General features: G+C 39.9%; 3 protein-coding genes across 8 annotated transcripts in view; 1 reads left to right on the top strand and 2 right to left on the bottom strand.

Annotated features, from left to right (window-relative positions):
• The window catches only part of LOC133542487 (gastrula zinc finger protein XlCGF57.1-like), a 59,791-nt gene that overhangs the window by 21,884 nt on the left and 10,622 nt on the right, over positions 1–27,285 (bottom strand). For 3 of the 5 annotated variants that reach the window (XM_061886679.1, XM_061886676.1, XM_061886678.1), the window contains one exon: positions 13,365–15,324. In XM_061886679.1, the coding sequence (XP_061742663.1) occupies positions 14,090–15,324 (1,235 nt within the window). In that variant the 3' untranslated portion in view covers positions 13,365–14,089. Of the gene's footprint in view, positions 1–13,364; positions 15,325–17,033; positions 17,257–19,353; positions 19,501–27,285 lie in introns of those variants that run through there. The other 2 variants (XM_061886677.1, XM_061886681.1) reach the window with 2 other exon arrangements.
• Positions 3,637–12,967, bottom strand: LOC133542485 (oocyte zinc finger protein XlCOF6.1-like). Of its 2 annotated transcripts, XM_061886673.1 has the most exons (3): positions 12,556–12,967; positions 11,042–11,271; positions 3,637–5,000 (listed from the first exon to the last, which is right to left on the bottom strand). In XM_061886673.1, exons 2-3 carry the CDS (start codon positions 11,238–11,240, stop codon positions 3,673–3,675), a joined length of 1,527 nt encoding a protein of 508 aa, XP_061742657.1. In that variant the 5' UTR covers positions 11,241–11,271; positions 12,556–12,967; the 3' UTR covers positions 3,637–3,672. The 2 variants fall into 2 exon arrangements, with proteins under 2 accessions (XP_061742657.1, XP_061742658.1); XM_061886674.1 differs by lacking the exons at positions 11,042–11,271; positions 12,556–12,967 and adding an exon at positions 5,763–5,941.
• Positions 18,007–27,037, top strand: LOC133542453 (piggyBac transposable element-derived protein 4-like). Its single transcript, XM_061886596.1, has 2 exons — positions 18,007–18,046; positions 24,548–27,037. The coding sequence occupies exon 2, from the start codon at positions 24,598–24,600 to the stop codon at positions 26,497–26,499; it is 1,902 nt and encodes a 633-aa protein (XP_061742580.1). The 5' UTR covers positions 18,007–18,046; positions 24,548–24,597; the 3' UTR covers positions 26,500–27,037.

Below are 27,285 nucleotides of genomic sequence, written 5' to 3'. Positions count from 1 at the left end.
TAACCCTCCCCGGAGGTGAAAGTTAACCTTAAACATGTGAATTCAACTACTTAAAGGGGAACATTATCACAATTTCAAAAGGGTTAAAAACAATAACAATCAGTTCCCAGTGGCTTGTTGTATTTTTTGAATTTTTTTTCAAAATTTTACCGGTCTCGGAAAATCCCTAATTAAAGCTTTAAAGTGCCTATGTTCGAAACCACCATCCATTTCCCTGTGACGTCATACAGTGCTGCCAATGTAAACAAACAATGGGAATACCACAGCAAGATATAGCGACATTAGCTCGGATTCAGACTCGGATTTCAGCGGCTTAAGCGATTCAACAGATTACGCATGTATTGAAACAGATGGTTGGAGTATGAAAGTATTGAAGAAGAAACTGAAGCTATTGAGCGAATAGCTATTGACGCTATTCATAGCCATAGCATGGCCGAATAGCTGCGTTAGCATCGCCGGTAAAATGTGCGGACCAAACGATCAGGACTTTCGCATCTTTTGACACTGGAGCAACTTAAATCCGTCGATTGGTAAGTGTTTTTTTCGCATTAAATGTGGGTGGAAGGAAACGTAATATAGTTGCAAATGCATCTGCAGGTTATCCATACATCTCTGTGCCATGTCTGCTTTAGCACCGCCGGTAAATAGCATGTTAGCATCGGTGAGCTAGCATGTTAGCATCGATTAGCTGGCAGTCAACATCAACAAAACTCACCTTTGTGATTTCGTTGACTATCGGTGCAAATGCATCTGCAGGTTATCCATACATCTCTGTGCCATGTCTGCCTTAGCATCGCCGGTCAAATGTGGAGAAACTCCAGCACATTCAATGGGGGTCTGGCGGCAGACACTTTGGCATCTTCGGGCCAGTGGTGCAACTTGAATCCCTCCGTTAGTGTTGTTACACCCTCTGACAACACACCGACGAGGCATGATGTCTCCAAGGTTCCAAAAAATAGTCAAAAAAACGGAAAATAACAGAGCTGGGACCCGGTGTTTGTAATGTGTAGAAAATGAAAATGGCGGGTGTGTTACCTCGGCGACGTCACATTCTGACGTCGTCGCCTCCAGCGCGATAAACAGAAAGGCGTTTAATTCGCCAAAATGCACCCATTTAGAGTTCGGAAATCGGTTAAAAAAATAGATGGTGTTTTTTCTGCACCATCAAGGTATATATTGACACTTACATAGGTCTGGTGATAATGTTCCCCTTTAAGTCCGTTTTTTGACATCGTAAAAACATCAGCTGTCTTTTTCTACGGACTGCAACAGTCTGTTGTCATGGATACATGACAACAACTTCCATTCATACCAGTCATGCGTGCCTGAGGCGGAGTGATAGCCTGCGCTGTGATAAGGCTTTAGAATATTTAAACCACGGTTAACAGCCAATCAGATCGCCGTATTTCACCTTTCCGTTTTATTTTTTAATTTTTTTTTAGTTTCATGTAACATATTTACAGTACAAAAGCACCAATAGAAAGAAGTAGATGAAGGGAAATATTGTGAGTGATTTAAACACAAATTGGGGAAAAGATTATTACAGTTCATTTATGTTTATTTACAATGTTGTATTGCATGAATGTATTTTTGATGTTGTTGATGGACAGTAGGCTATGTTGATTGACAGTATGATGCACTACAGCCCTACACTAAAGAGTAAAGATGAGAACTCTTCCAAGTTGTCTCCTTTGCTTTCATTTTAGTTACTTTACCCTATAACAGGGGTAGGGAACCTATGGCTCTAGAGCCAGATGTAGCTCTTTTGATGACTTCATCTGGCTCTCAGATAAATCTTAGCAGACATTGCTTAACACAGGGCTGTCCAAAGCGCGGCCCATGGGTCATTTTTTAACGGCCCCACGGCACATTTTTAGAATACAATAAAAAAAAATGAAAAACATAAAAAGTGGTATAAAAGAGCAAACAGGTGAAATGTAACAAGAAATTGTTGCAATGCTTACTCTTATAACACAAAGCTGCCATGCAGGCTGTTTCTTTCTTTAAAAAAGAATAATGAATCAAAATCAATGTCATTTTGAATTATTGACCTATACAAGGCTTCGATTAGATCACATTAAATATTCCACTTTGAGATATTTTTGCGGGAAAATGTTGCATATTTTGTGTTTTACCAAATAAAAAACTGAGCTGTTTTTTTTTTAAAGAAACAAACAACAACATAAACAACAATAAAACTTAAATTGACGGATATATCTGAAGTTGATCTCGAGATTATTGTGCTAAAAGTAATCAGTAAAAAAAATGTGTAATTTATTGTTTAACACTTTAATAAATAGGACACTTTAGGATCCCCAATTATTTTAGTGTGATTTGTTTTTAAGTGTCATTGCTCAAAAAATAATAATGAATCAAAATCCAAAATTAAGCCTCCAATTATTATATAATCTCAAATATCCCACCTAAAAAAATTATTGGGTGAAAATATTGCATATTTTGTGTTTTTTTTTCTTTTCTTTTTTTTCCTAATGTTGATCTAGAGATTTAAAACTTGCATAATAATAAAAATTATAATACTGAATAATGACACATTTTTAATATTTTTTTTGACCAAAACCCTTTGGGGTCCCCGGGATTATAATTAAGTGGAGGCCTAAATGTATATTTTTTATACATATATTATATTGGTTTTTAAAATAAAAATGATGAAAATGGCCCCCGCTTGCTGATTTTTCAGTGTGCGGTGGACACCCCTGGCTTAACACGATAATTATGAATAATTCCGCTAGTAAGCACAGAGCTAAAAATAACGTTTAAAATACAAAACATTCTCATGCATTTTATCCATCTATCCGTTTTCTACCAGACTTGTTCAAGAAGCCGCATTAATGGTAAGAAGTATTTGATTTATTATTGGTTAACTTCAGAATAAGAATGTTATTAAAACGAATAAGGGATATATTATACTCTAAACATGTTAGTCTTACTTAAAAATGCACACATTTAGTTGTATTCAGTGTTAAAAAATATTATATGGCTCTCATGGAAATACATTTTTAAATATTTGGCTTTCATGGCTCTCTCAGCCAAAAAGGTTCCCGACCCCTGCCCTATAACATCTGCATGACGTGAAATTATGATTGCTAATGTAAAAAAAAAAAAAAAAAAGGAAACTTTCAGAGTGCTGCCTTGGAGCACTTTTGTGTCCCCACCAATCTCAAAATCAAACCTACTCCCTTGCTGTCGACGGATGTAAGGAAGCTACTTCCGGGTATGGCCAACGAGGTATTTGTCATTTGTTGGTATTTTGATCCACATGCTGTGCATGTTATTATTTTTACGTTTGTAACGCGCTTTATTTATTACAGTTTTCACAGTGAATTTGAAGGGAAAGTAAGCCTTCAAATAAATCAGTTCAAAAGAGCCATTTTGTCTGTGCTATTTGGAAGGAGTTACACTTTCTAACCTCGCTAATGCCTTGCATCGTCTATATTAGATATATAACAACGGGCGGGTGTGGCTTTGATGAAATGTTGGTTCGGGTGAGTGGCGGGTGGATGACGACTTTAATCATGCGGTTGCGGATGAGATAATTGCCTATCCGCGCATCTCTATTACACACACAACAATGATATCACACATGTTAAATGTGCGGATGTTGTTAAAAAGTCAAAGTTCAAGTTTTGACAGTTTATTTCAAATCCTGCATCTTCATTTGCTGCTGCTGTTCTCACCAGCACACTTGTGTTTCTTACACTGGTACTTAGAAGAGAATTTTTCACCACACACACTGCAACTCAACACTTTCTCACCTGTGTGTGTTCTCATGTGTACTGTGAAAGATTGTCGGTGACGAAAGCTTTTGTTGCATCTTGAACAAGAGTATGGTTTTTCACCAGTGTGTGTTCTCATGTGTGCTACTAAGGTTTGATTTGTTACAAAACTTCTACCACATTCTGAGCAGGAAAAAGGTTTTTCTCCAGTGTGTATTCTCATGTGTGTCTTCAAATCGTGCCTATGCGTAAAAGCTTTACTGCAGATTGAACATGAAAAAGGTTTTTCTCCTGTGTGTGTTCTCATGTGTCTTTTCAAATTTTGCCTTTGATTAAAATCTGTACCACAGATTGAACATGAAAAAGGTTTTTCTCCAGTGTGTGCTCTCTTGTGCACTTTTAAACTTTGACTTATTACAAAACTTTTACCACATTCTGAACAGGAAAATGGTTTTTCTCCAGTGTGTATTCTCATGTGTACTTTCAAATTTGGCCTATGTGTAAAATCTTGACCGCAGATTGAACATGAAAATTTTTTTTCTCCAGTGTGTATTCTCATGTGTGTTTTCAAATTTTTCCTTTGAGTAAAACCTTTACCACAGATTGCGCATGAAAAGGCTTTTTCTCCAGTGTGTGTTCTCATGTGTCTTTTCAACTTACTAGGATATTTAAAAGTTTTGTCACAGTGAGAACACGTGAAGTGTGTGTTGTCAGTGTGACATGTCTTATCATCTTTAGAGTCTTCATCATCAGTGTCAGGAGAGTGTGACGTTGTGTCCTCACTATCTGATAGTGGAGCTAAGAGCTTGTCTGCTTGTGATCCTCCACAGTGGTCTCCATCAGCTTCTGTTGTCATGTGTTGAGTTGAGCTGCTGCTTGGAGGCTCCCCCCCTCCCCTCTCCTCACGCTCACCTTTGACCTCATCACCTTCACTCTTCACAGGGACACCAGTCACTGGCATCTTGGTGGCATCAACCTCCTCCAGTTCTTCAAGATGCTCTCCCTGCTGACTGATGCTGTGTTCCTCCTGTTCCTCCTTAATGTGAGGGGTTAGTGGGTACTCCTTTTCCTGCTTAATGTGAGGGCTCTGTGGATCCACCTCTTCCTCTTTAAAAGGTGGTGTCAGTGGGTCCTCCTCTTCGTCTTTAAAATGGGGGTTCTGAAGGTATTCCTCTTCCTTCTTAATGTGGGAGGGCTGTGGCTTCTCCAGCCGCATCCTGAAGCTCCACTTCTGTTGCTCAGGTTGAAGATGTTCTTCAAAGACGTCTGCAAGACAAACACACCATCTCTGCTCAGTCACACAATGCATTCGGTCTCATTACATGCACTTAGGAAAAACAAGTTATCGTATGAACTGTCTTGAAATCTCAGTGTCGCACAAACACGCTGCTCTTTACAACATTATTCACAGGAAAATAAAAACCAAACAGGACAACAGAACTTATTAGTATGAATAGACGACATGGTTTAAAATTATTTTGCAATATATGATTTCATATAGAAATACTAATATAACTCTCTTAAAACAGGCTATACAGGCTCCTAATCTAGTAGCTGAAATATGCAGTAAAATATTACATAATTTCCAGTTTTTCTTTCTCAAATAAAGTTACTAGATATTAACAGTAAATAAACAAGTACATTAAAGGCCTACTGGAATGAGATTTTCTTATTTAAACGGGGATAGCAGGTCCATTCTATGTGTCCTACTTGATCATTTCGCGATATTGCCATATTTTTGCTGAAAGGATTTAGTAGAGAACATCCACGATAAAGTTCGCAACTTTCGGTGCTAAGAGAAAAGCCCTGCCTCTACCGGAAGTCGCAGACGATGACGTCACATGTTGATGGCTCCTCACATATTCACATTGTTTATAATGGGAGCCTCCAGCAGAAACAGCTATTCGGATCGAGAAAACGACAATTTCACCATTAATTTGAGCGAGGATGAAAGATTTGTGTTTAAGGATATTGATAGCGTAGGACTAGAAAAAAAAAAAAAAAGAGTTTTAGTGAGTTTAACAGTACCTGATAGACGGAAGTGTACGTCTACGGGTGTGTTGACGCGCAGTGTCCCAGGGAAGTTGACAGCAGCTGTATGGACGGCACAAGCTCAGCTGATCTCCGGTAAGTGGCGACTTTTTACCACAATTTTCTCACCGAAACCTGCTGGTTGACATTCGGTTGGGATCCATGTTCGCTGTGATCATAGGAAAGTTTCACCTCCGTGAATTTTAAACGAGGAATCACAGTGTGTTTGTGTGGCTAAAGGCTAAAACTTCCCAACTTCATTTTTGTACTTTGACTTTTTCAATAATAATTGAACAAATTGCATAAGATTCAGCAACACAGATGTCCAAAATACTGTGTAATTATGCCGTTAAAACAGACGACTTTTAGCTGTGTGTGTGTGCAGCGCTCATACTTCCTAACAGTCCGTGACGTCAAGTGTACACGCCAACATTACGCGACGTTTTCAAGAAAAAACTCCCGGGAAATTTAAAATTGCAATTTAGTAAACTAAAAAGGCCGTATTGGCATGTGTTGCAATGTTAATATTTCATCATTGATATATAAACTATCAGACTGTGTGGTCGCTAGTAGTGGCTTTCAGTAGGCCTTTAATAATAGTGATTGTTTCGGCAAAATAATACAATTAGAAATGACACAATATGTTACTGCATATGTCAGCTGCCAAATTAGGAGCTTTTGTAACCCGCTTTAAAATGATTCTATTATCAATCATATACCAAATGATATATCGTGACAATATTTGTTATTAGGATATAGATTTGAGGTCATATCGCCCATACCAAACATTGGTTCACTGAGTCATTGTGTTTGGCCCACCAATTATATTTATTTTTTAATATTCTTCAGATGTGTGTGTATGTTTAAAATGTTGTACTCCTGTTCTACATCACGTGGAAGTGTCATGTCATGGGGATGGTGTGCTTTTAACTAAGGGTGTGACGATACGGTCAGCTCACCTGAAGATACTCGATATTGGTTTTAGGAGAAGGAGACAATATTTTGGTGGTTAACATGATTCTTACACATATGTGTACTTCATGTGTATATGAATGTACTTTCCCTTGTGTGCTTAGTTTTACTGTAACTTCATAGTGGATAATATCTATAAACAACCTCAATTGTTTTACATCTTTAATTTGAAGGACTGTTTACTTAAAAGGCCTACTGAAATGAGATTTTCTTATTAAAACGGGGATAGCAGGTCCATTCTATGTGTCATACTTGATCATTTCGCGATATTGCCATATTTTTGCTGAAAGGATTTAGTAGAGAACATCCACGATAAAGTTCGCAACTTTTGGTTGGTCGCTAATAAAAAAAGACTTGCCTTTAACGGAAGTAGCAGACGATGTGCGCGTGACGTCACGGGTTGTGGAGCTCCTCACATCCTCACATTGTTTATAAAGTGAGCCTCCAGCAGCAATAGCTATTCGGACCGAGAAAGCGACAATTTCCCCATTAATTTGAGTGAGGATGAAAGATTCGTGGATGAGGAAATTTAAAAGTGACGGACTAGAAAAAAAAAAAGTAAAATAAAGGCGATTGCATTGGGAGCGATTCAGATGTTTTTAGACCAGGGGTGCCCATTACGTCGATCGCGATCGACTGGTCGATCTCGGAGGGTGTGTCAGTCGATGTCAAGCCAGGCATTAAAAAATAGACATAAAAATGAGCAATCATCAATCATACCAAGACTTCACTTTCGTCAGTTGTTTGACATTCTCGGCACCCGAGGATCTTGTGAGATGACGCTGGCTGCTGCGAGCTCATATTTAAGAAAAAAATCACTAACAGGGCGGACGCAGAGAAACACATTTTATTTCTAGAGACTCCGTACCTACTGTCAAAACTCTAAAGACCGACTGCACAGTTCCTGTCTTCACCATAAAAGACCTGTTTCATCCTGCCTGTGCTAACAAAATAAGAGTCTCAGAAAGCTAGCGTGCACAAGCTAGCAAGCTACGGAGTTTGATGCCAATGTATTTCTCCCCCGCCCTCAACGACCACTTTCTCACTTGCTTGCCCACCCGCACACTCACTGACGTCACTCACCTGCTGCCAGACATTAAAGGGCCACACACATATGCTACTCTCATAACACAGTGTTTAAAAAGGAGTATGCAAGTTGGACAAATGAGATGCCAAATCCAACCACTTTCATGTGGTATTGGACAGAAAGGAGGACTTTTTTTTTTCCTCCATTTGAAAATGCGGACGTTATCAGCACCACTGTCTAATTCCAATCAATGCAAGTCATCAGAATCAAATACACCAACTTATATTCTTGTCTTCATGAAAGAAAGGAATCTATGTGTGTTAAACATGCTTGTATTATCATTAAACACCATTAACTTGTTAACAAAAATGTCTCTTTCATAAATAAATAAATATAAATTATAAATAGGAATGAGGTAGATCTCCTCGACTTGGTCAATTGAAAAGTAGCTCACCTGGTTTACAGCCATATCCTATTTAAAAACAACAGGAACTATATATATTGTCACTTTAGTAGGTAGACATATTCACGTTGCACTTTACTGTTGTGTTTTCTTTTCTTTTTGTCTACGCATGGGAGAGTGAGAAACAAAAGTGTGAGCGCCCCTGTTTTAGACACATTTACTAGGATAATTCTGGGAAATCCCTTATCTTTCTACTGTGTTGGTAGTGTTTTAGTGAGTTAAATAGTACCTGATAGCCGGAGGGGGTGTGTCCACTGGTGTCTTGACGCCAGTCTCTGAGGGAATAAATCACGGCAGCTGCAGCACGACAGAAGCTCCGCGTCTCCGGTAAGAGCCGACTTATTACCACCATTTTCTCACCGAAAACTGCCGGTCGACATGTAGTCGTGATCCATGTTCGCTTGACCGCTCTGATCCATAGTAAAGCTTCACCTCCGGGAATTTTAAACAAGGAAACACCGTGTGTTTGTGTGGCTAAAGGCTAAAAGCTTCCCACCTCCATCTTTCTACTTTGTAGTCTCCATTACTAATTGAGCAAATTGCAAAATATTCAGCAACACAGATGTCCAGAATACTAAGTAATTGCGCGATGAACAGAGACGACTATTAGCCGCAAGTGGTGCTGCGCTAATATGTCCCCTCCAACCTGAGACGTCACGCGTACGCGTCATCATTCCGCGACGTTTTCAACAAGAAACTCTGCGGGAAATTAAAAATTGTAATTTAGCAAACTCAACCGGCTGTATTGGCATGTGTTGCAATGTTATAAATAAATGATAAATGGGTTGTACTTGTATAGCGCTTTTCTACCTTCAAGGTACTCAAAGCGCTTTGACACTACTGGGGGGCGGCATAGCTCGGTTGGTAGAGTGGCCGTGCCAGCAACTTGAGGGTTGCAGGTTCGATTCCCGCTTCTGCCATCCTAGTCACTGCCGTTGTGTCCTTGGGCAAGACACTTTACCCACCTGCTCCCAGTGCCACCCACACTGGTTTAAATGTAACTTAGATATTGGGTTTCACTATGTAAAGCGCTTTGAGTCACTTGAGAAAAGCGCTATATAAATATAATTCACTTCACTTCCACATTTACACATTCACACACGCATTCACACACTGATGGAGGAGCTGCCATGCAAGGCGCTAACCAGCACCCATCAGGAGCAAGGGTGAAGTGTCTTGCTCAGGACACAACGGACATGACGAGGTTGGTACTGGGTTGGGATTGAACCAGCGACCCTCGGGTTGCGCACGGTCACTCTCCCTCTGCGCCACACCGTCCCCTGTTAATATTTCATCATTGATATATAAACTATCAGACCGCGTGGTCGGTACTAGTGGGTTTCAGTAGGCCTTTAATTGACAAATTCAAAGGAAACTGCACTTTTTAAAATGTCGCCGATCATTCACAATCCTTATGTAAGACATATGTTTCAAACTTTTACGAATTTTAGTTTGTAAAAAAAAAACATGGCCAAAAAAAATCAGCTAACATTGGAGTCAATGAGAGCTCAAGTGAATGATTCCAAAAAGTGCAGTTCCCTTTGAAATTAGAAAATACAACAACAAGATAGCATGTGAAGTGAATTATATTTATATAGCGCCTTTCTCTAATGACTCAAAGCGCTTTACATAGTGAAACCCAATATCTAAGTTACATTTAAACCAATGTGGGTGGCACTGGGAGCAGGTGGGTAAAATGTCTTGCCCAAGGACACAACGGCAGTGACTAGGATGGCAGAACCTGGGATCGAACCTGGAATCCTCAAGTTGCTGGCACGGCCACTCTCCCAACCGTGCCATGCCGTCCCCTAAATTAAATTTAAATAAACGTTGAAATTATTTTGTTAAGATATCCGACTTGTATCTTCAGTAGGGATATAAATCATTAAGAATTTATCGATATGATACCCTAATCGATATTCCTTGTCTATACCAGTATTTATCAGTACTACATATATCCATCCATCCATCCATTTTCTACCGCTTATTCCCTTTGGGGCAGCGGGGGGGCTGGTGCCTATCTCAGGTACAATCGGGCGGAAGGCAGTGTACACCCTGGACAAATCGCCATCTCACCGCAGGGGTACTACATGTAATTTATTTTCAAATGAAAAAGGCTTTTCAGGCTAATAGCATTCCTATTAGCAGAAGAGGTTGAACACCTCCAACATGATGTTCCGAAACATCTCAGAGCAGGGAAATCTTTTATCAGCAGCTGTTTATTTGAAGTCTTAAAGAAGTCAACTATGTGCGCAGTGCAAGGTGAAATGCAGTTATGTCATCTTCTTCTCAATAACACACACATCAAACTTTCACGTGTGGTTGCTTCCTTATTTGTCATTATTCAAAGCTGATTTTAATGTGTAGCAGCGGCAGCTGAACTCAATGTGACAACGTGTCATAGTTACGTCAGTCAGCTGGAATTAAAAATACAAATAGTTGTGTCGTTAGTCCAGAATCTTCACGGTCCTCATGGACGACATAATTAGGTACTAAAAAAAAATGGTACTTGGTATACATCTCTTATCTTCACCACTAAACCTTTGAAATATGCTGACACATGTGCTGCTAAAGGTAAATAAACAGCAGCCATATTGAATGTTTGGCTTCATTTGACCAGGTGAGGTAAGGAGGACGGCCTCTAGGTCACATGGTTACACCCCAGCAATTACACTGTTGATGATTGATGAGCATTCATTTTTAAATGCTGGTGTTAAAAAGCAAATATATCTCCATCTTTAGTGATAAATGTGGCCCCCGGATGAACATGTGTCACAAACATTGTATTAGATGATATGTGGATGTTGTGCTTACTTGGACTGTGATGAAGCTGTGAGGACTCAGGTGGTTTGTCTTCATGCTCTTCAGTCTTCACAGAGACAACAGTCAGTGGAAACTTGCTGAGATCAGCCTCCTCCTGCCCTACAGGACACTCTCCCTCCTCTTCCTCTTTAAAATAAGAGGGCTGTGGATACTCTGAGTGAAACTGTCCCCCTGCAGATGAGGGAGACATTCTTCTTGGTGTCCAATCAGGTGATGGATGTCTACAGGACACAAACAAAACACATTTTAACTCCTACATGCTAAATATTAAAATGTACAAGAAATAATGGGCTGTGGCTATTGGAAATTTTATTAATCAAGTGTTCTACTGGAAATGTTTTGATTAATCGAATAGCTGGATAAAACATAGTGTTGCTTGGTTGAATACGAGTTTAAGCGACTATAAGACATTTCACTTAATAATGAATGGCCAATTGGTTTGAGATGGTATGAGATCAAGATCTTTAGATCAGGCTTTGTTTTTTCAACAATCACTGCCACATTAAAAAGTTAAAGTACCAAAGATTGTCACACACACTAAGAGTGGCGAGATTATTCTCTGCATTATGCCCATTACCCTTGATCAGCCCATGGGAGGTGAGGGAGCAGTGAGCAGCAGCGGCGACCGCGCCCAAGAATAATTTCTATGGTGATTTAACCCCCAATTCCCACCCTTGATGCTGAGTGCAAAGCAGGGGGTAATGGGTCCCATTTTTATAGTCTTTGGTATGACTGGATCAGGGTTTGAACTCACAACCTACCATTCTCAGGGCGGACACTCTAACCACTAGGCCACTGAGTAGGTCGACGTAGTAGGTGTTGTAGTACTTTAATGGCTGCACCAATATGAAGGATAGGTTAGTATACCTTTTACACACATAGATAACTTGTCAAACCTGCCAGCAAGAGGCTAGGTTTACAGTGTCAGTTACCATGGTAACTGACTCCGACTTTGTCTGGGGGGGGGGGGTTTGCCCACATTTGAGGTCCTCTCCAAGGTTTCTCATAGTCAGCATTGTCACTGACGTCCCACTGGGTGTGAATTCTCCTGCCCACTGGGTGTGAGTTTTCCTTGCCCTTTTGTGGGTTCTTCCGAGGATGTTGTAGTCGTAATGATTTGTACAGTCCTTTGAGATATTTGTGATTTAGGGCTATACGAATAAACATTGATTGGTTGATTGATGAACTTCTCTATTTTTGGAGGTAAAACTTTCAAGCTTAACATACTCAGGACTTTGCACTTAACCTGCTCTCTGGAATATTCCCCCGGTGACTGTGTGAGTTTTGTGTAAACATGTTGATACACATTGTTACAAACTGAGAGGAACATCAACCTCTCATAAATATTGTGTGTCTGAAACTGTCTCGTTTTTATGAACAATGTAAAACAATCAGTGCATCATCCTCACATGACAATTCATCTTCCTATAGACAATATATTCAAAAATAGTGTTATTAATAAATATAAAAGTTAGTAAACATGTGAGAGTAAGAAGTAAACAAACCTGTTCTGTGTAACACAACTTGATGTTTTTGATGTTGTCGCTCCTTCTCCTCTTTTGTTGGACAAAGTTCCTCCTCGTACTCTGCTATGGTTCTTTCGCACATTTTCACACAATCACAACACTTTACACTCACACTTGATCTCTGCTTAGCGATGTGTTTTGATCACTTCCGCCTCTCTTTGTTAGCAGCTAACAAGCTAAGCTAACTAGCAAGCTAAGCTAGCTGGAGAAGCATCAAAGTGCGCTCAGACTAATATAACCGGCTGCAAACAGTTATGTTTACTCTATTTACTAGAGTGTAATAAAGGACATATATGTGTACATGGAGGCACAGATTAAGAACACTGAACTGTGACGACTGCAATAACGTCTTCACCGTCAGACGCCATCTTGCTTTATCCTCGCCGTGTTTGGTTCGCGGGCGTTTTGTCAGATCTCGCGAGAGAAAAAAGTAAGCAGCTCTCTCTTCCAGATCTCGCGAGAGAAGCAACTTACCAGCTCTTCCCCCCCACCCCACGTACAACTATTTCAACATTCTGAAAATAAAAGTAAACTTGTCCATTCAAAATTTTCAAAACAAAGACAGAGACTTTCGTAAAAGAATAATTGACAGGTTGACAACATCCAAGAAAACCAAGTCATCTCCAATACATCTCAACATTACACACATCCTCCAGGCTGAGTTAGTCTATTAAGTAGGCTGGAAACTACATGAAGTCATATTAAGAAAACATTTTAAAAATCGACTGCATTAATAAATAGAGTAAAATATAAACCCACAAATATTTACTACAATTATTGTACCCAACTTTAGTTGAAGCATACATTGTTTATTGCATAAAGGTCTGGGGACATACATATAAAACAATCACACAACAATATTCTTATTACACAAGAGTGTAATAAAGACAATTAATAGAATAGATTATAGAGACCCAACAAATGATTCATAAAGTCACACATTTTAAAAGTAAATGATCTTGTTTAAAAGACAACTGTTCAAATGATGTATAAAGTAAATAATAATATGCTTCCAGAAGTGGTCCAGAAGATGTTTCAGATGTGAACCAGTAAATATGAACTAAGAGGGATTTATGAGTACTTAAAAGCAAAGGTATGAACACATGTAAAACAAATATGTACATCATATAAACCATCTACAATTAGAAAGCAAAATATGTAACACGTCGTTATATCAAAAAACATATAAAACACTATTATGAATAAGTATAAAGTGAATTAGGAATAGCTACAAATAAACTGTTTATTGTATGTAACATATTTTGTGTACTGTTTATTCTCACCCTTTCAGTCGAATTGTTGTGTTCATTTTAAAGTACACAAATGTGTATATTAACTCATGTACTTGACTGAAATAAAAGCACTAATCTGAAGTGTCTAATCTATAAATGTTAGAATCATATTAACAAGATTGTGTTACACACACAACAATGATGTCACACATGTTATATGTGCTGATGTTGTTAGAAAGTCAAAGTTCAAGTTTTGACAGTTTATTTCAAATCCTGCATCTTCATTTGCTGCTGCTGTTCTCACCAGCACACTTGTGTTTCTTACACTGGTACTTAGAAGAGAATCTTTCACCACACACACTGCAACTCAACACTTTCTCTCCTGTGTGTGTTCTCATGTGTAAATTTAAGTGGTCTCTTTTTATATAACTTTTACCACATACTGAACATATAAAAGGTTTTTGTCCAGTGTGTGTTCTCATGTGTGCTTTTAAACTTTGTTTTATGACAAAACTTTTACCACACTCTGAGCAGGAAAAAGGTTTTTCTCCAGTGTGTATTCTCATGTGTATTTTAAAATGGTTCCTTCGAGTAAAATCTTTACCACAGATTGAACATGAAGCATTTTTTTCTCCAGTGTGTATTCTCATGTGTGTTTTGAAATTGTGCTTTTGAGTAAAATCTTTACCGCAGATTGAACATGAAAAAGGCTTTTCTCCGGTGTGTGTTCTGATGTGTACTTTTAAACTTCGATTCGTTACAAAACTTCTACCACATTCTGAGCAGGAAAAAGGTTTTTCTCCAGTGTGTTTTCTCATGTGTGTTTTCAAATGCTCCCTTCGAGTAAAATCTTCACCGCAGATTGAACATGAAAAAGGTTTTGTTCCAGTGTGTGTTCTCATGTGTCTTTTCAAATTGTGCCTCTGAGTAAAATCTTTGCAGCAGATTGAACAGGAAAGTGACGTTGTGTCCTCACTATCTGATAGTGGAGCTAAGAGCTTGTCTGCTTGTGATCCTCCACAGTGGTCTCCATCAGCTTCTGTTGTCATGTGTTGAGTTGAGCTGCTGCTTGGAGGCTCCCCCCCTCCCCTCTCCTCACTCTCACCTTTGACCTCATCACCTTCACTCTTCACAACCACACTAATCACTGCAAAGTCCTCCAGTCCTTCAAGATGCTCTCCCTGCGAACTGATGCTGTGTTCTTCCTCTTCCTCTTTAATGTGAAGGGTCAGTGGGTCATCCTCTTCAACCTTAATGTGAGGGCTCAGTGGATCCACAGCTTCCTCTTTAAAATGAGGTGTCAGTGGGTCTTCTTCTTCCTCTTTAAAATGGCATGTCAGTGAAACCTCCTCTTCCTTTTTAAAGTGGGGAATCAGTGGGTCCTCTTCTTCCTTTTTAAAATGGGGGATCATTGGGGATTCCTCTTCCTTCTTAATGTGGGAGGGCTGTGGCTCCTCCGTCCGCATCCTGAAGCTCCACTTCTGTTGCTCAGGGTGAAGATGTTCTTCACAGACGTCTGCAAGACAAACACACCATCTCTGCTCAGTCACACAATGCATTCAGTACTTTTACATGCACTTAGGAAAAACAAGTTATTGTATGAACTGTCTTGAAATCTCAGTGACGCACAAACACGCTGCTCTTTACAACATTATTCACAGGAAAAGAAAAACAAAACAGGACGCCGGGACTTTTTACTATGGATGGACGATATGGTTAAAAATGGATTTTGCGATATATTATTTCATATAGAATTACTAATAGAACCATTTTATAACAGACTACACAGGCTCCTAATTTAGTTGCTGAAATATGCAGTAAAATATTACATCATTTCCTGTATTATTTTCTCAAATAAAGTAACCAGATAATAACAGTAAATAAACAAGTACATTAATAAAAATTGTTTCTACAAAATAATACAATAACAAATGACACAATATGTTACTGCATATGTCAGCTGCCAAATTAGGAGCTTTTGTAACCAGTTTGAAATTATTCTATTATCAATCATATACCAAATGATATATCGTGACATATATTGTTATTAGGATATAGATTTGAGGTCATATCGCCCATACCAAACATTGGTTCGTCGAGTCGTTTTGTTTGGTCCACCAATTATATTTATTTTTTATATTCTTCAGATGTGTGTGTATGTTTAAAATGTTGTACTCCTGTTCTACATCACGTGGAAGTGTCATGTCATGGGGATGGTGTGCTTTTAACTAAGGGTGTGACGATACGGTCAGCTCAACAAAGGATACTCGATATTGGCTTTAGGAGAACAAGACAATATTTTGGTGGTTAAAATGATTCGTACACATATGTGTACTTCATGTGTATATGAATGTACTTTCCCTTGTGTGCCTAGTTTTACTGTAACTTCATAGTGGATAATATCTATAAACAACCTCAATTGTTTTACATCTTTAATTTAAAGGGTTGTTTAATTATCTGAAAAATTCAAAGGAAACTGCACTTTTTTAAAATGTTGCCTTTCATTCACAATCCTTATGCAAGACATGTTTTAAACTTTTATGAATTTTAATTAGTAAATAAACGTGAGCAAAAATCAGCTAACATTGGAGTCAATGGGAGCTCCTCTATTAGACCCACAAAGTCCTCCAAAAAAACATCCAAAAACTGCCAACAATACTCCATTTACATTTTGTGACCTGAATATTAACCAAGTATTAGTGATATTGTTATTATAAGTGCTAACGTTAAGGACCTACTTAACTACTTATTCTAAAGTTAATGATTATTTGCAAAAAAAAAATGTTTATCAGTTTTAACATCAAATATGTTGTCTTTGTAGCATATTCAACTGAATATGGGTTGAAAATGATTAGCAAATCATTGTATTCCGTTTATATTTACATCTAACACAATTTCCGTACTCATATGGATACGGGGTTTGTAGAATACACTTTTACCAACTCAGAGGCGATGCAGCAGCAGCTCAATATCTAGTCTACCTCTCTGCGAGCAAGGATTCGTTTGAATTAAAGTAGTTCCTCGAAGTTAGCTCTTACAATTACAATGCTGCTAATACTTGGTTAATATACAGGTCACTACAAGTAAATGGAGTAATGTTGGTGATTTTAAAGGGGCTTTAGGTAAAATAGAGGACTACTATTACCTATATTGTCAGCCGCCTTGTACTAGCAGTTTTTTACTATTTAGCATACATATTGGATGACATCAGGATGTTGTGCTTACTTGGACTGTGATGAAGCTGTGAGGACTCAGGTGGTTTGTCTTCATGCTCTTCAGTCTTCACAGAGACAACAGTCAGTGGAAACTTGCTGAGATCCGCCTCCTCCTGCCCAGGAAGAAACTCTTCCTCCTGAGTAACCCAGAGATCCTCCTCTTCCTCTTTAATGTGGGGGGGCTGTGGATCCTCCTGCTGCTGAAGGGGACGTTCTTCTTGACCAGCGTTCATCTGTTGGACGTCCACAAGACAACACAAACAAACTTCAGCTCAGATGTGCCAAATATTTTTTAGTCTATCAAATATAATATTTTCCAAGTGGACTGACAGCACTTTGTGGTGATGTTCTTCTACACATGGAATAATCATCAGTTATTGATTATAAGGAATTGTGTAATTGATCTTGTTTTCTGCATTTACATCAATTATTGATAAAAAGTAACAACTTATAGAAAAGCTCCTGCTGGGATTTTAATACAGTCATGACTGCATGAAGTCAGTCTGCACGTATAAAAGTTTCATTGTGCTGCAGCATCAAGTGACGCCAACTGGCTCCTCCCACTACCAACCTACCAGCCAACCTTGACGTGCACCTCCAAAATAGTCCCACCTCACGTCAACGGTGACCAGGACTACAGAGCTGTGATCAGTTGGCTTTACTTTTACGCGCAATATCCTCTCCTTGTTCTTCCTTCTGCGAAAGCAACATTTTTAACCCAACAGAAAACAAACGGAAGTGCAGCGAAGCTGTCATGATCCACGTCTTGGATCATGGCATATTCTGGTTTTGGTTCTGTTTATCACATTCTGTCAGTAATTGTCTTCCTCGGTTCTTTGTGGCACTTCCTGGTTTTGTTTCCGTTGTCATAGTTACCCATTTAGTGTCACCTGTCTCTGCTTTGATCACACGCACCTGCCCTTGATTATTTATCTCCCTATATATGCCCGCCTCTGTTTGACATTCAGTCTTGGACTCTTGTTTGCTCCCACGCAACAGATGACGTCACATTCCAGCATTGTGGTAACTATTACAACCCATATATTAGCGCTCGATTAGCTTCCACGCTATTTTGTTTGTTCTTTTCCCTAGTTCTCATGCTAGCGCTTTCTCTTCTTCCTAGCTTCCACGCTAGTTCTGTTGTTTTGTTTGTTAGTGCCTTCATGCAAAGTGTTTTGTTTCCTAGTCTGTTTTATAGTGTTCTTTAGTGTGTGAATAATCAATCAATGTTTATTTATACAGCCCTAAATCACAAATGTCTCAAAGGACTACACAAATCCTTACGACTACAACATCCTCGGAAGAACCCACAAAAGGGCAAGGAAAACTCACACCCAGTGGGCAGGGAGAATTCACATCCAGTGGGACGCCAGTGACAATGCTGACTATGAGAAACCTTGGAGAGGACCTCAGATGTGTGGCCGTGTGATAGTATGTTGGTTGAACCTCACTCACACCTTAAGAAATGTGCTGGCGTGAGAATATATATATATATATATACTGTATATATTCAAACAAATAGATATGTATATTTTTTAGAATATTTGGGTACCTCATGATTCGATTACAAACAAAATATTGATGCATGTTCAATTTGTGTACAATATACAATAGCCATTTTTAATATTTAACATTTATTTCATTACATTTTTATTTAGTCTGACTGAATAAGCATTTATTGCTTACAATTGTGCAAATAGTGTACTCGTAATAACAAGCATCAGTGGATTTAGTCCATGATATGTCCGCCCGAATGCAGGTGAGATAGGCTCCAGCACCCCCCCCCCTCCCTAAAAAGAAACAAGCGGTAGAAAAGATGGATGGATGTTGACAAGGTAATAGAAGTGCATGCAAACAACATAATTTGTACTTATTGCTGAGAAAGTTAGCACCAACACAAAGCAGACCACTGCAATGTTTGTGTAATACATTATATTACACTGTCATAATAATAATATTTTAATAATTGTATTTTTTATCCTGTAAAGCGTATTTGAGTACACTGAAAAGCGCTATACCAAATAAAATGTATTATTATTATTATTATTATTATACCATGTGACTTATTCCAGACTTAAATTACGTTCCTTTCTAGTAACAAATATTTAATGACGTTAAGGGTGACTGTAATATAGAACAACAAAAAAACAGTTAAAGTATTAAATAAGTAAATATAATTCTCATAGAGAACATATAAAATACACTCCTAAAAAAAAAACCTCTCGCATTTGCTACGAAGGCCTGCTAGCGGGCTAACGCTAGCACGTTAGCTTGGAACAACATATCAGGTAAATAAGATAAATAATATGAAAATATATAATGTATATTACCTCATAAGCCGCGTGTACAAGAGAGGAGTGGAATATATTCTTCCTATTGTTACACCAGCAACTCTTTTTGGTGTTCTGTGGCCGGGCGAAGGAAGTGTGCACCACTCACTATTGTCCCAGTGAAACACGTGTTTGGCCAACATTTGTTCCGCAGTTGAGAACACCTCGATGACGTCACACAGGAGGAAGAACAAAACAAGATGGCGTCTGGCGGGGAATACGTTGTTTTGGTTATTATGGTTTCTAGGTCTTAATTACAACGTACATGTGCACATGTGTGTCGTTTAACAGAGTAAACGTCGTTATTAATTGTTTGTATGCGGATACATTAGTCTGAGTGCACTTATACGTGCTAGCCTAGCCTGCTGGTTAGCTTAGCTTGTTAGCTGCTAACAAAGAGAGGCGGAAGTGATCGACACATCAAAGCAGAGATCCAATGTAAGTGTAAAGTGTTTTTATTGTGTGAACATGTCTACATTACAAATGATGTGAGTGTTGCTGAATCAGCGACTAACTGTTGCCGTTGAAGGAATATTTCTGATGTTAGAAAAAAAAAAAAAAAACATAGCAGGGTATGGGGATGAACTTTGTCCAACAAAAGAGGAGAAGGAGCGACAACATCAACTACTGGACGCTGTTTTCAAGAAACATCAAGTTGTGTTACACATCCATCCTTCCATCCATCTTCTTCTGCTTGTCCGAGGTCAGGTCGCGGGGGCAACAGCCTAAGCAGGGAAGCCCAGCTTTTTTCCCCAGCCGCTTCATCCAGCTCTTCCCGGGGGATCCCGAGGCGTTCCCAGGCCCGCCGGGAGACAGACTCGGATTTCAGCGGCTTAAGCGATTCAACAGATTACGCATGTATTGAAACGGATGGTTGGAGTGTGGAGGCAGATAGCGAAAACAAAATTGAAGAAGAAACTGAAGCTATTGAGCTATATCACGACGGACAAAGGCAACGCAGACGAATTTGGCGATCGCCTTTTAACCAACGATTGCATCTTTTGACCACTGGTGCAACTTAAATCCGTCGATTGGTATGTGTTTGTTTGGCATTAAATGTGGGTGGAGGGAAAGGCTGGATGCAAATATAGCTACAAATGTACATACAGCTAGCCTAAATAGCATGTTAGCATCGATTAGCTGGCAGTCATGCCGTGCGCAAATATGTCTGATTAGCACATAAGTCAATAACATCAACAAAACTCACCTTTGTGATTTCGTTGACTTTATTGTTGTAAATGCATCTGCTTTGAGTGTCGCAGGATATCCACACATCTCTGTCATAGCATCGCTATCGTCGGTAAAATGTGCAGAACAAACGAGGGACTTTCGCATCTTTTGACACTGGTGCAACTTGAATCCGTCGATTGGTATGTGTTTGTTTGGTCTGAAATGTGGGTGGAAGAAAAGGCTGGATGCAAATATAGCTACACATGCACATACAGCTAGCCTAAATAGCATGTTAGCATCGATTAGCTGGCAGTCATGCCGTGCGCAAATATGTCTGATTAGCACATAAGTCAATAACAACCAAACTCACCTTTGTGATTTCGTTGACTTTATCGTTGGAAATGCATCTGCTTTGAATGTCGCAGGATATCCACACATCTCTGTCGTAGCATCGCTATCGTCGGGAAAATGTGCAGAACAAACGAGGGACTTTCGCATCTTTTGACACTGGTGCAACTTGAATCCGTCGATTGTATGTGTTTGTTTGGCCTGAAATGTGGGTGGAGGAAAAGGCTGGATGTAAATATAGCTACAAATGAGGTATATTGATGCAATATGTACATACAGCTGGCCTAAATAGCTTGTTAGCATCAATTAGCATGCCGTGCTAATCGATGCACCCTTCACGTAAGTTAACTTGAATCCGTCTCTGTTGGTGTTGTTACACCCACCGACAACACAGCGACGAGGCATGATGTCTCCAAGGTACGGAAAAACAGTCGAAAAAACGGAAAATAACAGAGCTGATTTGACTTAGTGTCTGTAATGTGTTTGAGAAAAAGTGCGGATTGCTTCCCTTTGTAACGTCACGGGTGAAAGGTTATTGGTCCGACAGCGAACAATTGAAAGGCGTTTCAATCGCCAAATTCACCTTTTTAAAGTTCGGAAATCGGTTAATAAAACATATGGTCTTTTTTCTGCACCATCAAGGCATATATTGACGCTTACATAGGTCTGCTGATAATGTTCCCCTTTAAGTCAAGTTCATAGCAAAGAACATTGAATGATGCGGACACGTTTGTTACTGGATACTTTCTATCAGACTTCTGTTTTGGAGACTTTGTGTACGTATTAAGCAACTATAATTATTTGATATGCTTAAATGTGCTGTTTTAGCTTAGCTGTTATGTAGCTGCTAGCTCCTCATAGCCTACAGCAGGTGTGTCCAAAGTGCAGCCCATAGCTATGTTTTTAACCGACAACGGGGAGTGTTGAAAATGTGGTATTTGCGTGTCGGTCCAATCAGTGGCAGCTACGCCCTGTTTTGTCTTTGGACCTAAGTCTTTGGCTTGGTAGGCAGGTACGAGCCTACCAAGCCAGGTGGTACCAGCATGGAGAGCCTTTGTAGTGGTGTCGCAGCTTGGTGGTCGTGCCGTCAGGTAACACCAGGAAGGTTCCTTCTGTGCGATATTGACTGCTGCTTTTTTCTCCCTGGACTCTGACTTCATATCTGGTGTTGTCCTTCAGACCTCGGCCAAGAAGCCAGGTAAACAGTGGCAAGAATGTGGGCGATAAGAGTGTATGTGCGTGGGCATGAACTTGCACCCACTTTCAACTGGAACTCAGGACATATGATTAGTTGCACGGACTATTCTAATCTATATTAAACATTTCTTAATCACTTCATCCTTCATTATCTTAATTATATCCAACTTTAGCTATCTGTAAAAATGAGTAACTTATTCTAGCCCATTTGTAATTAAAATGTTTCCTAAATTATAGTCTCCTCACTTGAACCAGACAGTCATTAGGACAAAAGACCCTGCGAGGACTTTGCACTTTAAAATGGAAAGCCCAAAAAAAGGACAGTATTAAGATGAATTCATCACATTTGCTATGAGGCATTTTATTATTAATATATTCTGTTCTTGTTACTGGTTCGATCCAGCTTTTGCCATCCTAGTCACTGCCATTGTGTCCTTGGTCAAGACACTTTACCCACCTGCTCCCAGTGCCACGCACGTTGGTTTAAACGTAACTTAGATATAGGGTTTTACTATGTAAAGTGCTTTGAATCACTAGAGAAAAGCACTACATAAATATAATTCACTTCACATGATATCTTGTTATTCTAATTTCAAGGGGAACTGCACTTTTTGGAATCATTCACAGTCCCTATGTAAGTTAAAGTTAAGGTCCCAACGGTAGTCACACACTAGGTGTGGTGAAATGATCCTCTGCATTTGACCCATCCCCAAGTTCACCCCCTGGGAGGTGAGGGCAGCGGATTTCGCGCCTCGGGAATCATTTGGTGATTTAACCCCCAACACTTGAGGCTGAGTGCCAAGCAAGGAGGCAATGGGTCTGTTTAAAAATGGTTCTATAAGTAATTCTATATGAAATAATATATCGCAAATCAATTTTAAACCATATCATCCATCCATACTAAAAAGTTCTGTTGTCCTGGCTTGTTTTTCTTTTCCTGTGAAAAATGTTGTAAAGAGCAGCGTGTTTGTGCGTCACTGAGATTTTAAAGGGGAACATTATCAGCAGACCTATGTAAGCGTCAATATATACCTTGATGGTGCAGAAAAAAGACCATATATTTTTTTTAACCGATTTCCGAACTCTAAATGGGTGAATTTTGGCGAATTAAACGCTTTTCTGTTAATCGCTCATGTGGCGAGACGTCAGAACTTGACGTCTCCGAGGTAATACAGCCGCCATTTTCATTTTCAACACATTGCAAACACCGGGTGTCAGCTCTGTTATTTTCCGTTTTTTCGACTATTTTTTGGAACCTTGGAGACATCATGCCTCGTCGGTGTGTTGTCGGAGGTGTAACAACACTAACAGGGAGGGATTCAAGTTGCACCACTGGCCCGAAGATGCCAAAGTGTCTGCCGCCAGACCCCCATTGAATGTGCCACAGTGTCTCCACATTTTACCGGCGATGCTAAGGCAGACATGGCACAGAGATGTATGGATAACCTGCAGATGCATTTGCAACGATAAAGTCAACAAAATCACAAAGGTGATTTTTGTTGACGTTGACTTATGTGCTAATCAGAAATATTTGGTCGCGGCGTGACTGCCAGCTAATCAATGCTAACATGCTATGCCAATTGATGCTAACATGCTACGCTAATTGATGCTAACATGCTATTTACCAGCGGTGCTAAAGCAGACGTGGCACAGAGATGTATGGATAACCTGCAGATGCATTTGCAACGATAAAGTCAACGAAATCACAACGGTGAGTTTTGTTGATGTTGACTGCCAGCCAATCGATGCTAACATGCTACGCTAATCGACGCTAACATGCTATTTACCGGCGGTGCTAAGCTGACATGGTACAGAGATGTATGGATAACCTGCAGATGCATTTGCAACTATATTACGTTTCCTCCCACTCACATTTAACGCAAAAAAAACACTTACCAATCGACGGATTTAAGTTGCTCCAGTGTCAAAAGATGCGAAAGTCCTGATCGTTTGGTCCGCACATTTTACCGGCGATGCTAACGCAGCTATTCGGCCATGCTATGGCTATGAATAGCGTCAATAGCTATTTGCTCAATAGCTTCAGTTTCTTCTTAAATAGTTTCATACTCCAACCATCTGTTTCTATACATGCGTAATCTGTTGAATCGCTTAAACCGCTGAAATCCGAGTCTGAATCCGAGCTAATGTCGCTATATCTTGCTGTGGTATCTGCCGTTGTTTGTTTACATTGGCAGCACTGTATGACGTCACGGGGAAATGGATAGTTGCATCGCAAATAGCGAAAATCAAGCACTTTAAAGCTTTTTTTAGGGATATTCCGGGACCGGTAAAATTTTGAAAAAAACTTCAAAAAATACAACAAGCCACTGGGAACTGATTTTTATTGTGTTTAACCCTTTTGAAATTGTGATAGGTTCCCTTTTAAGACAGTTCATACTTTAACTTGTTTTTCCTAAGTGCATGTAAAAGTACTGAATGCATTGTGTGACTGAGCATAGCTGGTGTGTTTGTCTTGCAGACGTCCGTGAAGAACATCCTCACCCTGAGCAACAGAAGTGGAGCTTCAGGATGCAGACGGAGGAGCCACAGCCCTCTCACATTAAGATGGAAGAGGAATACCCACTGATCCTCCATTTTAAAAAGGAAGAGGAACACCTATTGATACCCCATTTTAAAGAGGAAGAAGAGGACCCGCTGACACCCCATTTTAAAGAGGAAGCGCTGGATCCACAGAGCTCTCACATTATGGAGGAAGAGGAGGACCCACTTACCCCTCACATTAACTGGGATAGTGATGTAGGGGAAGAGATTTCAGAAACAGAGGATTTTTCAGAGACAGAGGACATTGTTATTGTTGATCCAGATTGTCAATTTTCCTATGATGAGGAGGATTCAGAGGACGAGTCTGCCGTTGTTCCTCCAACAGATGAAAACCAAGGAATGCAGCAATCATCATGCACAGAGGGGACATGGGCATCTAAGGACGGTAATATAAAATGGTCAACGTCACCACACCCAAGCCGAGGCAGACTATCATCTTCCAACGTGATCCAAATGACTCCCGGTCCCACAAGATTTGCTGTCACACGAGTTGATGAGATTCAATCCGCATTTCAGCTCTTCATATCCCCACCGATAGAGAGGATTATTCTGGAAATGACCAACTTGGAGGGGAGACGTGTGTTTCGAGAGAAATGGAAGCCACTGGATCAGACCGACTGGCATGCTTACATTGGAGTTCTGCTATTAGCTGGAGTGTACAGGTCAAAGGGAGAAGCCACTGCGAGTCTGTGGAATGAAGAGAATGGAAGGCCAATCTTTCGTGCAACAATGTCTCTGGAGACATTCCACATGATATCTCGTGTAATCTGCTTTGACAACCGCGACACCAGAGCTGGTCGTCGTGAAAGAGACAAACTAGCCGCGATCAGAGACGTGTGGGATAAATGGGTTGAGAATTTACCTTTGTTGTACAATCCTGGTCCCCACGTTACCGTAGATGAGCGCCTTGTTCCATTCAGGGGGCGCTGTCCTTTCTTACAGTACATGCCCAAGAAGCCCGCCAAGTACGGCATCAAAATATGGGCAGCCTGTGATGCAAAATCCAGCTATGCATGGAATATGCAAGTATACACCGGAAAGCTACCCGGAGGAACATCTGAGAAGAATCAGGGGATGCGTGTGGTGCTGGAAATGAGTGAAGGGCTGCAAGGTCATAACATCACATGTGACAATTTCTTTACTTCCTACCGCCTTGGAGATGAACTTCAGAAGAGAAGGCTGACCATGTTGGGAACAGTCAGCAGAAATAAGCCGGAACTTCCCACGGAAATTCTGAAGATGCGGGGCAGACCTCTGCATTCCTCAATATTTGCTTTCACTGAGAAAGCAACAATTGTTTCATACTGCCCGAAGAGAGACAAGAATGTTCTTGTAATGAGTACAATGCACACGGAGGCATCTCTGAGCACGAGAGAAGACATGAAGCCACAAATGATCCTGGATTATAACTCCACCAAAGGAGGAGTGGACAATCTGGACCAAGTCACAGCAACATACAGCTGCCAGCGCAAGACAGCCCGTTGGCCTTTGGTGATTTTCTACAACATTGTGGACGTGTCTGCTTACAATGCCTATGTCCTGTGGACTGCAATCGACCAGAAATGGAATGCCGGCAAATTGTACAGACGTCGGCTTTTCCTGGAAGAACTCGGCAAAGCGCTTGTCACTCCCAAGATCCAGACGCGGGCCAGGCCAGCTCGATCCCCGGCGGCTGCAGCTGTCATTGAAAGGGTCAGACTCAGGTCACCCAACCAACATCCAGTGGACACAGGTGGGAAGAAAAGGAAACGATGCCAGGTGTGTCCCACCCGAGTGGACAGTAAAACAAGTACCTCTTGTGTGAAATGCAAGAATTACATCTGCAGAAAGCACACAGTAACATTCTGTCCATCATGTGGAGAGCATTGAAAATTTGGAGAACATTGAAAATGTTGAAGTTCGCTGGGAGGAAGTTAAAGTTAAAGTATTTCTTAAATATAGTGTTGGAATTAAACATTTATTGTATGTCACTTTTTTAAATGTGTATATAACCTAAAATAAAAGTTGTATTTACTCTATTTGTCTTATAAGCATAATAACAAGATTGTGTTACACACACAACAATGATGTCACACATGTTATATGTGCTGATGTTGTTAGAAAGTCAAAGTTCAAGTTTTGACAGTTTATTTCAAATCCTGCATCTTCATTTGCTGCTGCTGTTCTCACCAGCACACTTGTGTTTCTTACACTGGGACTTAGAAGAGAATCTTTCACCACACACACTGCAACTCAACACTTTCTCACCTGTGTGTGTGCTCATGTGTACTGTAAGAGTGTCTAGCTTTTGTTGCATCTTGAACAGGAGTATGGTTTTTCACCAGAGTGCGTTCTCATGTGTGATTTTAATTGCTGACTTTCTGTATAACTTTTACCACATACTGAACATATAAAATGCTTTTCACCAGTGTGTGTTCTCATGTGTACTTTTAAACTACAATTTATTACAACACTTTTGCCACATTCTTAGCAGGAAAAAGTTTTGTCTCCAGTGTGTATTCTCATGTGTTTTTAGAAATGGTCCCTTCGAGTAAAATCTTTACGGCAGATTGAACATGAAAAAGGTTTTTCTCCAGTGTGTGTTTTCATGTGTACTTTTAAATTGTGATTTCTTACAAAACTTTTACCACATTCTAAACAGGAAAAAGTTTTTTC

Source organism: Nerophis ophidion, linkage group LG24 (genome assembly GCF_033978795.1).
Source record: "Nerophis ophidion isolate RoL-2023_Sa linkage group LG24, RoL_Noph_v1.0, whole genome shotgun sequence".
Classification (NCBI taxonomy): Eukaryota; Metazoa; Chordata; class Actinopteri; order Syngnathiformes; family Syngnathidae; genus Nerophis; species Nerophis ophidion.
Note: the sequence above shows the minus strand (reverse complement) of the source record. Positions and strands in the feature narration are given on the sequence as shown.